Consider the following 12,364-nt stretch of genomic DNA (forward strand, 5'->3'; position numbering starts at 1 on the left):
TACTACACAGACACCTGCATACACATATACACACAGACACCATGCACATCATACATGTATACATGGACACAGTAATAAAAACCACAGAGGCCTATGCATGACACATATATGAATAGCGTACATGGCACACATGCATGCACACATTTCTCTATATGTACAGACATACATCAGGCATGTTTATTAAGTATGCACACATATACCAAAGATACAGAAAATTACTCCTACATACATCAAGCTCACAAACTAAAAATATATATACATACCACATCTTCTAAATGCACACTTATACCACAGATATCACACACACACATACACACACAAACACCAGGTTTAGTTATGTTCTTTAGGAATGTTCTTTACTCTGTGCAGCATATGTCTATATCACACTTGTACAATTGAGTTTTATTCCAATTGTCTCACCTAATACAACATGAAATCACTATTTTAACTTGCTTTCTCAGCATGGGGTTCTATACAGACTATGACTTTCTAATTGTTATTAACCTACAAAGTAGAGGCAATACAATACTTTTAAATTGGAAGCTATGAACTATTCTTTAAAACTTAAAACACTTAGATGGTAGGCAAAATATATTTTTAATGTTATGTCTTATGTTTGGGATACCTAAAAACAATTATTATTTTACAACAGAAATCAACTTGTTTTGAATGGATGTGTCATGGTCGCATTAACTCTGTCTTCACAGGACAGTGTTATTGAAAACAGTGACTTGCATAATAAATAAAAAACAAACAGAAAACCTGATCACCAAAACTACTATACATAACTTCAACTATGAAAAACAGAGAAACTTCAGCATAAAGGTAAAAAAGAATCCAAATTATTCTTTATAGGGAAAGAACAACAACAACAAAAACCTCTGAAAACAAAGTCACCCAACCACTTGATTCTTAGCAAACTGTATTCGCTCTTTGTCTCTTACACATATCCCCTCTGAACAGATCTGAGCTCAACTGCAGCTACTGCTCAGATGCTGCTAGATAATATTCCTCCCCAGCTAACATGGGGTTTATCTTTCAAAAGAGATGCATTTCACAGATAAAGACAACTTCCTCTAACTGCTGATTAGATAAGCAGCTTAGCATCCGTGCTCAAAAGGTTGCTGCCCAACCTCCAATTAGACCAAAGCCACTGCTTTCTCTTTCCATCCTGAAACACTTCCCTCTCAGGCTGTGGAGAACTTGACAGCCCATGCTCAGGACTGTCTTGGTATTGTGCCTAACATCTAAAATGAAGGTGAGACTTAAAAATATGTAAACTGGGTAGAAAAGACTGCACAGGGCTTAAGGCTTGCCTTGTTCACGGCTGATATCTAGCACCATATACCTAAGCACTACCAGGGATGATTCCTGAGGAGAGCCAGGAGTAAACCCTGGGCACCATCAGGTATGACTCCTAAATAAAACAGACATAAATATGTGAATCCTCTTAAATTTTAATCTCCCAATCGATGACAGTAGAGAAATGTTGCTTTGGATAAAAGAGAAAAAAATAAGTTTTTATACACCTACTCATTTTCTTGTATTCTCTCTCTCCCTCTGTCTCTGTCTCTTTCTCTCTCTGTGTGTGTATGTGTGTATGAGAGAGATTAGAGAATGAGAGAAAGAAAGAGGGAGAAAGAGAAATATAGATATTTTTCTGTTTCTTTTCTTTTCTTTTTTCTTTTCTTCTTTTTTTTTTTGGTCAGGGTGAAACACATGTTGGTCAATCTATTAAAGAGAAAAGTCCTAAGGTGCGAACTCAAATTTGAGAAAAGTATGCTGGCAGTGTAGAACTATGTCTTCTAAGCACAACTTGTGAGATCTTGTAACTAAATTCTAGTAAAACCCACCCATTGGACTCTTGTAACTAAATTCTAGTAAAACCCACCCATTGGACTCCATTATATTCCAGGTCTAAATAAGAGGAAATGAATTTAAAGCCCAGCTTGAAGAATCCTAGTTAGACATGCAGGGTAACTTTTTAAAAATCTAATAGTCACTCATTCTTCTTAAGTAGTCTCTCTAAAAATGAGAGAAATTTTGCATCTCCAAGTTGTGAGAAGTTATACACAATGGTATAACTTCTCAGGTTTGGCAGGGGCCATATAGGTCTGAAAAAAGCATATACTATGTGTACATCACCACTTTACATGCTCCAATTCACACAAACCTTTACTCTGCCTTGTGCCTTGCACTACATCTGTAGAAAGTGGTTTTCACTGTAAGTTCATTTGCTAAGGCTCCTCTAAGACCACAAAAGTCACATTCTTTTGGCTTTCCTGATCCAACTTCATCCTTTGTGCTTGTGTAACCAAACTGTCAAATTCAGTCCTCCACTCTTATTGAAAACCCATTTATCCCATTCAACCCCTAAGTTTGTGGCCCTTTCCCACTAATGTGGTCATCTCATTTTATTGCCTCTCATCCTTCTTTTCTATCTTTGGTTTCTGCTACTTTGTTTCTACTATCTCCAGCTACCTCCAGAAGGAGAGAACTATATAAGGACCCTACTCATAGGGGAGGGGATTTCTCTATTATTGTCACTTGTCTCATGTCTGAGACTAGCTGACCCTCCAGCTACAGCCTCTCACATAGGGTGGAAGACATATCTCCTTTGTTCATCAGTAGTGTGTTAGAAGTTTAGGAGCCTTGGTCAACTGTAGGTTATGGAAATACAAATAGGTGAAGGGAGATCAACATGGTAATGGGTAAATAATCAAGGTAGAAGGAAAGAAGAAATGTAAATATCATTGACTACAGGAACAAAGCAACTGAAAAGAAGCTTCTAGACTTTAATTTGTACAAAGGACCTTTTTTTTTTTTCATTAGAGGCTTACCTATTCTGACATAGTTGCTATCAAACAAATAAACAAACAACCCTATTCCCCCCTCCACCTCACTTTTAAGAGATCCTGGTCAACAATTGTCAGTAGAAATCTCAAATTATTTTCCACTGTCTATATGCGTGCAGTGGTTGAGTGAGTAAATTTGGGGTTGCCTTAAGAGGTCACCAAGTACATCCTCTGCTTCAAGCAGTTTCAGACACAACCACTTCAGAGATGCAAAATTTCTCTCATTTTTAGAGAGACTACTTAAGAAGAATGAGTGACTATTAGATTTTTAAAAAGTTACCCTGCATGTCTAACTAGGATTCTTCAAGCTGGGCTTTAAATTCATTTCCTCTTATTTAGACCTGGAATATAATGGAGTCCAAATAGTGCTAGGTCCAAATTGGACTTATTTCTCTGATATCTGTTTCTCTGTAATGTTTGTTTTCACTCATGAGAAAAATTCTAGTAATTGTCTACTAGAGTGTCCTTTCAACCTTGGCTACAGCAAGCAGTGAGATGTGAAACCACTGCTTTGGCTGTCGGATACTTAGTAAAACCCCTGAAGACATTCTGAGATGAGCTTTATTCTAACTGCCACTTTAGAAAGAAGAAATTGACGCGCAGAGGAGTAAAAGTGAATGAGAATTCTAAACACAAAGCAGAGAGGGAGTGTGGATTTGGCGCCTCCATGTCTCAGAGGCATCTTCCCAGGCTGGCCGGCTCTACCTTTACCCCTCCTTAACTACTGTGTTTCTGTCCTGCCTCCTCCAGCAACTTCCTCTTCTTGCTCCAGTGCTTTTGTGCAGGGAGGAGCTCTTTTTCACTTCCTGTGTTCTGCCCCTGACACTCTTGCTCTTTTGACTCCTTCCCATGTAGCTGAGGAAATGTAATTTCAAATGTATTTCTTTTGCTTTCATCTGATAATACTGCTATTACACTATATTTTCTTCTAATACACACTTAATTGGTTTGATGATAAAGATTGTGAATGAATAAATAATCTATCACTCATTTCAACGCTAGATTATTTCCTTAAGAACTATCAAGGATATATCTAAACCTTGCTGGCCACGAAGAGTCACTGATCCTATTTGTGCCTCTTCCTGCTTTTGGTTTTTAAGACCAACTTGTTCACTGACTTTCTACTCCTACCTCCTCCCCCTTTTGCTCTGGTGTCATAATGTCATTTTTAGTTCTTGCTTCTGTTTCGAAGAGCAGCCCCTTGGCTTTTAGCCCTCACCTGAGAGCTGTAAAGCTTCTGTTTGACTTTAGTGGCTTTCCCTGTCTGTCAAATGGCTATGGCAACAATTGCCATGACAAATAAACAAAGTAAGTAATGAGATTGATGGGGTTTTTGAATTTTACAACACTGAACTTTTTCTTTATAAACTTTCCCTTAGCAGGAGAAACAGAATGAAAATCGTATCACATGTGAGAAGACCATTGGGAACAGACCCTGGAGAAATTACTAACTTTCCTCTTTTCCACAGTGACACCTGACCTGGTTTGTGTTAGGAAGAGAAGTTGTAAACTGCAACTAGAACAAAGTTTGAAGGCCAGTTGGAAATGACCATCAGGAGTGTGGTGACCTCTAACAAAGAGTCATAACCACAATAGAAAGTGCACAGGGGATGATAAATACAGGAGGCTGTGAAGGCATTTATAATAACAGTTGTGAACTCTGAATTGTTCTTTACTCTCCAGGAATAAGCTCCACTTTCAGTTCTCTAAAGATGTTAGAGGGAAATGACTGAAGACTGTATAGCTGTAAGGTATCAGGGAGAACTCCTTGGTTTCCCTGCAATCACCATGAGTCCTAATTTTGATGTGTGAGTTTTCAGTTGATATTTAAATGCCAGTGGATACATACATGCAAGACCTCCAGTAGTTTTTGGTTCCTAAACCTTTCCTCTGTGTCCAATTAATATGAACAGGTATTCGTTCATGTGTGAAAGGGTAAGAACAGCATACATACCAGAGACAAAACATGTGTGACAATATAGATTAGCTGGATATTTTATTATTTCTGGTATTTCTCTTACATATGAGTTGTCATTGGCCTAATGCTTTTGCTTACATTTACTTTTGATTTATGTGTGTTTTGAAGGAACATTGTAGCAATACTAAGTGTATTAAACCAGTATCTCTTACAGAAGATAGAAATCAATCTCAAAAACAAATGCACAACAACAAAGCATACTCTTTTGTGTGATACCTTTGAAAAAAATCCTGAAAAATGTAGAAAGGAGAGGCTAGCTCACTGTTGTGTTTATTTTCCATCTACTCTTCCATTTATAGTAACATTTTCTAATAAAGAAAATGATTTATGAATGTCTTTGTTTCTTTGTTCATCTAAATCAAATGGCTGGAACCTCATTTATTGTCTGCTTATACACTGTAGCTAAATTTAAAATATATTTGTACATAAAGACTACTTAGTTTCTAACACACATATAGACAACAGCATATTGTTCTTAGTTATTACATTTGTATGTCCTATTGAAAGAAGCAATGTGATGTTTTTCTTAACTCAAAAAATTTTGCAGACATTGCTCTGTTGGCTGTGAGGGCATATGTAACCAATCATGATGTAATCCATTTTATTTCATTTCTACGTGTATATCCTTTATGGTAATCTTTGTGAAAGTGTTTTTCCATATATCAGGTTTAAAAAATTTTTAAGATAAAATAGATATTTTAATCTTTCACTTTTTTTCTCTCACAAGAACAAGATATAATGGCAGTAAAAACTAGTATTTGAATAAGAAATTGAGTCTAATTATGACTCTGCTATTTGATTTTGAGTAATTCTACAAAATTTTCTGGGCCTTTGCTTCTTTCTTACAATGAAGAGGTTGGTCTAAGGAACAAGCATGTTATCCAGGGAAAAGAATGGAAACTTCTTCAACAACCTTTTGTGGAAAAATCAGATAAGGATATTCTAATATTATCTGTGTATTTTTAACATTAAAATATTCCAATTTATAAAAATTAAAGTGAAATTTTACATGTAAAATGGAGATGAGAGAATTCTTCTAACCTAAAGCTCTAAAGAGAAACAGCCTTATTTGCCAAAGCAATTTGAAGTTCCTTCAAGGAAACTGAGAACTGAGGACAGAGATAGCAACAATTCCCTTGTGGCATCATATTCTTCAGCTGTTATTTGCTCTACGAGTGGATCTCCCAGTAGGGTTAATCCATGAGTGTTTTTCCTTCTTCATACATGAAGATTCCCTTTTGCTCATCTTTAATCCAAATTTCCTTAACATGAGGTTGAAAGCAAGCCAGACAGCATGAGACATGTCATATGATCAGTCTCTTTGGAAGGATATAGAGACAAAGAGTTAATACGAACACACATATGGTCAACTGTCTGATTGTCAGACCCAACTCACCCACTCCTCTCTCACTCTTGGTGTTCTGTGGTCCTCCAGATGTGGTGGAAAGGTCTTCAGGGATAGGCATGGGCTCATCACCATCATCTGGAGTATCACTTACTGGAGGACTTTCTTTCCCTGAGGAGACAAGAAGAAGCATGAGTCTCTGTGGCTGGGGGCAGGGCAACAGAGAGCCCTTGCAGACTTTGAGAAGAGTACATGAGGAAGTTACTGGATTGAATTATTGCCTCCGTGTAGGGTTTAAAATTTATTCCCCTATTTCTTTTTTTGGGCCACATTCAGCTGTGGGCTGGGCTTACTCCTGAGTTTTTGTTCAAGAGTCACTTTTGGAGGTGCTCAGGGGACCATCTGCATTGCCAGCAATTGAACCATGATTGGTTGAGTGCAAGCCTTATACCTTGTACCACTATTCCAGTTCCAATAGTCTCCTTTTTACAAAGGAATATAATTACCACAATAGCACTATAGCACTGTCCTCCCGTTGTTCACTGATTTGCTCGAGCGGACACCAGTAACATCTCCATTGTGAGACTTGTTACTGGTTTTGGCATATCGAATACGTCAAGGTTAGCTTGCCAGGCTTACTTTGTGGGCGATATAGTCTTGGTAGCTTGCTGGGCTCTCTGAGATGGGTAGAGGAATTGAACCGGGATCGGCTCAGGTCAGCTGCGTGCAAGGCAAGAGCCCTACCTGCTCTGCTATTGCTGCAGCCCAACTAACACAATATTTTATTTAAAAAAAGAGAGTAGATACATAATGAAAACATTAAAAATAGACTATAATCCTAGAGAACCACTATTAAGATCATTACGTTCAAATAAACATAGATAGTATGTGATAATATATATTTTTCAATCAAAATAAACAAGCTTTTTTGCATTCTTGCAAATTTCATTCCCTGACATGTAATCATATTGCTAGCACTTAATTTACAATATCTATGTAATACTCCACTGTTTGGGTACATAGTATGCATTTGTACCCTTTTAATTTTGACCTATCTTGTTTTCAATATTATTATTACTATTGTTGTTGTTGTTAAACACTCTGGGGAATATCCTACCAGCTAATCCTCTGCACATTTCTTAATGATCACCAGAATAAATACATTTCCAGAAGGTTTATGGTAGGGTCAAAAGGCATCTGCATATTATATAACTCTTCATGACAGTATGCCAAATGCTTCCATTATATAGCTGCCCCAATTATCTTCCTGAAGTTTTCATCATATTACACCCTCATACTTACCTGATTTTTCATTATCAGAATGGTCATTCTAAGCACCCTCATTTTGTTCATTTTGCTTTCAGGAGCCAAGGAATGTTTTTCTAGTTGTTTTAAGCTGATTCAAATTGGTGGAATCAGAAAGGTGGGTCAAAAAATAAACGGGTAATACCAGAACACAATTCGCTCCTCACATCAGGAGATACTCAAACAACAGGATTCATATCTTTGAAGTATGAAAATAAAATACAATAGAATTCATAAAAACTGGAATACAATCCAATTATGAAACAGAAGGAGGAGGGAAAGACAGAGGAAGAAGACCCAAGGCAATTTCCCTATCTGCTTGTATCAGCTCTCTGGTCTGAATGTCATAAATTTTAACACTTTAAAATTTAACCTTACTATAATTGCTACTTAAATTACCTAACACCATTATAACTTTTTTAACTGTAGTAAATAAAAAACCTTAAAACAACTTAAATTCAACTTCACAAAGTAGAAGTTTTCAATAATATTGTGAATTTTAATATGTCTTCTGCACAATTAGACTGAATTAGAATTAAGTGTATCCAGCACTGGATAGATAGTACTGCAGGTAGGGAGCTTGGTTTGCACATGGCTGACCTGGGTTTGATCCCCGGCATCCCATACAGTCCCTTGAACCCAGTAGGAGTAGTACTTGAATGCAGAGCCAAAAGTAAATTGTATGCACCAAAAAGTGTGCCCCCCACCCCACCACCAACAACAGAAAATTAAGTCTCTCACAATAAAAAAATACTACCACTTTGAAAATTTTAGTGAGAATACATGGCTGATCGAAAGCTCTCTCTTTGGAACAACCCCCCCCCCCAAAAAAAAAACCCACAACCTTCTACCCTTCCAGATATGCCTGAAAATTGAGGTAGGAGGTGTAAAATACATGCAAGAAATAGCTGGGGAGGTCCCAGTCGAAGCAAATGACTCATTCAGGCTATGGTGGAATAACAGTTAAGAATAAGAATGTAAAGGAAGATTAACAGAGAATCAATTAAGTCTGAGATGCATGCTTGAGGGCTGGGTTTGCACCTTGATTAACGGGCAAAGGATTTTCCCACAGACAAACCCAGACTTGAGGGAGAAAATTTAAATAGTCAGGAAAGTACAAGAAAACATGGCACAATAGAATTTTCAAGTTTTTTTTTTTTTTTAATGAACTACCTGTAGGAGCAATATTAGTACTTCAGAGAATTGGCGAGACCAGAAAAAAAGGATCTCCAATGTATGAAATAACTCTTACTGGAATACTTTAAAATAGAACCTGCACAGACACCAGGTAAAGCTTTAGGGAATATTCGCGTTCTCTAGGAAACAGACATTGCAGTTCGTTATTCCAGCTTAATTACCACTGGCATATCTTCAGAAAGAACATTATTGGGTATATTTGGATAGCCAATACAAGATAAATAGTTAAAGACAATGATGTAGGATTATAAGAATTTCTCAAGGAAAAACAAAAGGGCAGAGAGAAATTGATTAAAGTGCTCATGTTTCATCCAAGCCTTTATAGCAGCAATGCTTTCATGGCCCTAAATAGAAGAGCTTAGAGTATCAATAAGTAAATATTTAACTATTTTCACCTAATTTATAAGGGAGGGAAACTCTGAATAAAAGAAACAAGGACATAAGTAAGCAATTCATTAATCTGTATTTTTAATGATGACTAATAAGTATTTTCACATTTTAAGGACCAAAGACATGGTCACTTTCATCATTTTAGTTAGAATAATCATATAGAGAACTTCAACAATTAAAACTATCTTTCTGTGTAGAGAGGTAAGAATCATGGATCAAAGTCCCAGACTGCTTACTTTCTAGAATACCTTCCATAGAAATGAGTGTTGAACCTATCTTGTTCATACATTTAGGATTAAATGAACATGGAATGGTGAATCATTGTAATCAACCAGCTAGTGGCAATTATTATAGGATAAAAATTTGAGCTGCTGCTAAGCTTTATTAGCACATTATATTATTGTTATTTTGCTTATAATGACTTTGCAGTACTACACAACTCTCTTGAACGTATCTAAACACCATGGTATACTGCTCAGGGAGAACCACAAAGACTCAAGACTTCCATGAAATAATACTACTCTTCTGAATTCATGCCAAAATATACCCAAATAACCCTTGATTGCTTAGAAATTATCAGGTATATTTTTCAGAGTGCAAAGTCAACTAAAAACTGTTGATCCTTTTAATAATGAACATGCTCCTTAATAGTACCCCAGCATGTCAGGGCTGCCTGGACTAAATGCTGGCTCACCAGTGTCCTTCATCTCGTATCTCACTTTATAATGTCCCATGTGGGGGAGAAGAGGGAATAATGAAAGCAGCAGGGGTTATGGTGCTAAAATACCATGGGTGAGATTGATCAATAGGCACTCTCTATGCAGAAGAAACACATGGGGAGAAAGGAGAATACGAAATCAACCTCGGCATGTTCAGTGGCATCTAGAAAGAAGTCAGAACTGGAAAAGAGCAAAGTTAGATCTATTCCTGTTCTCTCCAAGGGCTCCATTGTAAGGCAGTCTTGCTTACCTTCACTCAGCGATGGTTTTTAAGAGTCATCTGATTTGCCTAAAAGCCCCCAGAGTTTTCGAAGTGGCAGCTGTGATTAAGAAGCTGAAATCATTCCCATAAGTTTTGTATCCAATGACCCTCAGGTATTTTCATTACTGGAGTTTTCCACAATAAAATATACTGTTAGGTAAAAAATCTTCACGAGAAGCAAAAATATCTTTTCATGCTGATTCTAAACAAATTTTTCTTGGTAATCATTTTAAATATAAAACAAACAGAGTTATTAACACACTGCATCTGAAAATTAGTTGATTCAAGTCCATTTACAGTTTGACTAATATAAGGCTGATAGGCATTTTGAAAAAGTAATATTTTTAGGGAATTTGAAAAAAGTAATTCCTTAAAGATTCTTACCTCAACAGCAAAATTAGGCTTAAGATCATGATTATTACTTATCTCATAAAGTTATTATTTAGATAAGATAAAATAATGATATGTCTGAATGCTGATAAGCTAAATGAGTTCATGAGACTGTTTTGTAAACTATAATGTACTACAGAAACATGTATAACATCAATGCTCATATTTTCGCTAAGTGCTTATACAATGGCACATAAACACACAGAGTTGTAAATGGCAAGAAATAAAGTATTTAAAGGGGAGGTATAATATAATTTCATTTATTTTGAGAAATGAAACAAATCTTTTGCTAATATGCAATTTACTGAATGTCTATGTTTCAAGTAAACTATTACCTAATGAGAAATATTTTGACAAATTAGATGAGAAAAGTATATAATTGGCTTTTCAGCAGCAATAAAATAATTTTAATTAGTTTATAATTCATGCAATAGACTTCTGTAATTTTACATCTTTCCAAATATATGAGTTTTATTATACAAAATCTTAGGTAACCAGGTGAACATAATTTCTGGAACCAAACAGAAATTAGAATACAAAATTTCAACTCCATAGAGTAATGGAGAAGTTTGCAATCTAGTATCCAAGTGAAGTAAGTCAACCCTGGGGACTCAGAATCAGGTTTTGAAACTCTATTGAATCTATAGACCCACAAACAAAGATGGCAATTCTACCTTATTCATTGGAGTCTTATCAAGTTTAAATAAGAAAAGTGCTTAGAGGAGTCTTTGACAAATAAAAAGTATTCCATAAAGTACTTAACCATGATTAACTAGAGAAACTAGTATTTTTGTTGATATTTCAATACAAATGAGCCTAATTTCACTAAACATCTTTTTAACAGAGCCTATTTATTATTCTGATGTTCTGAAAATATTATAAACATCATTAAGAAACAGTCATTATATAGCACTAGAGATAGACTATAGGGGTTATGGTTCATGTCTTTCGTGAGAATGCAGCTAATCTGGTTAGATTCCTGGTATCATGAGGCATATCCCCCAAAGCACAAAGCACCACAGGGTATGACTCTAGAATCCTCTGAGCACTGCAGGGTGGCCCAGGTAATCTATAGCACCACAGGATCTGAGTAGCACTGTAAAGGAAGACTCTCACAGTGCATCATTAGCCTACTTGACTTTGAATTGCCACCTACTTGACTTTGAATTGCCAAGAGCCATGCTGTTGCTTGGCATGCAGTTGACCAGGGTTTGATCTCTGGACTTATGCTCTCCCAAACACTGGCAGGAGTGATCCCTAAGCACAAAGTCAGGAATAAACCTTGAACACCAAAAGCATTGCCCCATTAGTGCCTGTCATACAAAACAAAAAATTTCCGTGGGGGAGAAGGTGCAATTTCTTAGCATCACTTGAGAGAAGCATCCCTACTCCCAAGGGGGAAAAAATGGTGCCATTAGCTACAGGGCTATAAGAGCCAGAGAATCCAAAAGCACAAGTCTCACACTTTGCAAATGAGACTACAGTATCTCAGGCAAGGAAAACTGTCAGTTTCTATAGTTATGATGAAAGGTAACCCTACTGCTGATACAGACCTCAACTCTTGCATCTTCTATTCTATCCTAGGCCAATCCTTACCTTAGAAAGCAAACCAAACAATAACACAGATGGGTCAGCTGCGATAAATAACTTAGTAAATCCTTAGACAAAACTGTAACAACCACGTGGTGAGATATAACAATTTTCACATCAAAACTGATTTTTTAAGCTTATCAATTTTAATATTGGAGATTTATCTTCTAATACATTTCAACTCTAGAATTGTATCAACAGTTATGGTTTTTGTCTACTTTAAAAAATTTTAAAAAGCTAACTAAGGATCTAATGTGTATATATATGTGTACTATATACATATATATATATTACATATATATATATAATACAGTTTGTTAAGATCGTCTTTTG

At 36.3% G+C, this 12,364-nt stretch overlaps 1 protein-coding gene across 1 annotated transcript in view; it reads right to left on the reverse strand.

The window, feature by feature from the left end:
* IKZF1 (IKAROS family zinc finger 1) overlaps window positions 1–12,364 on the reverse strand; it is a 97,204-nt gene that overhangs the window by 67,536 nt on the left and 17,304 nt on the right. The window contains exon 3 of the mRNA XM_056138150.1: window positions 6,230–6,349. Coding sequence (XP_055994125.1) covers window positions 6,230–6,349 — 120 coding nt within the window. The remainder of the gene's footprint in view (window positions 1–6,229; window positions 6,350–12,364) is intronic.

This window comes from Sorex fumeus, unplaced genomic scaffold (genome assembly GCF_029834395.1).
Source record: "Sorex fumeus unplaced genomic scaffold, SorFum_2.1 ptg000128l, whole genome shotgun sequence".
Classification (NCBI taxonomy): Eukaryota; Metazoa; Chordata; class Mammalia; order Eulipotyphla; family Soricidae; genus Sorex; species Sorex fumeus.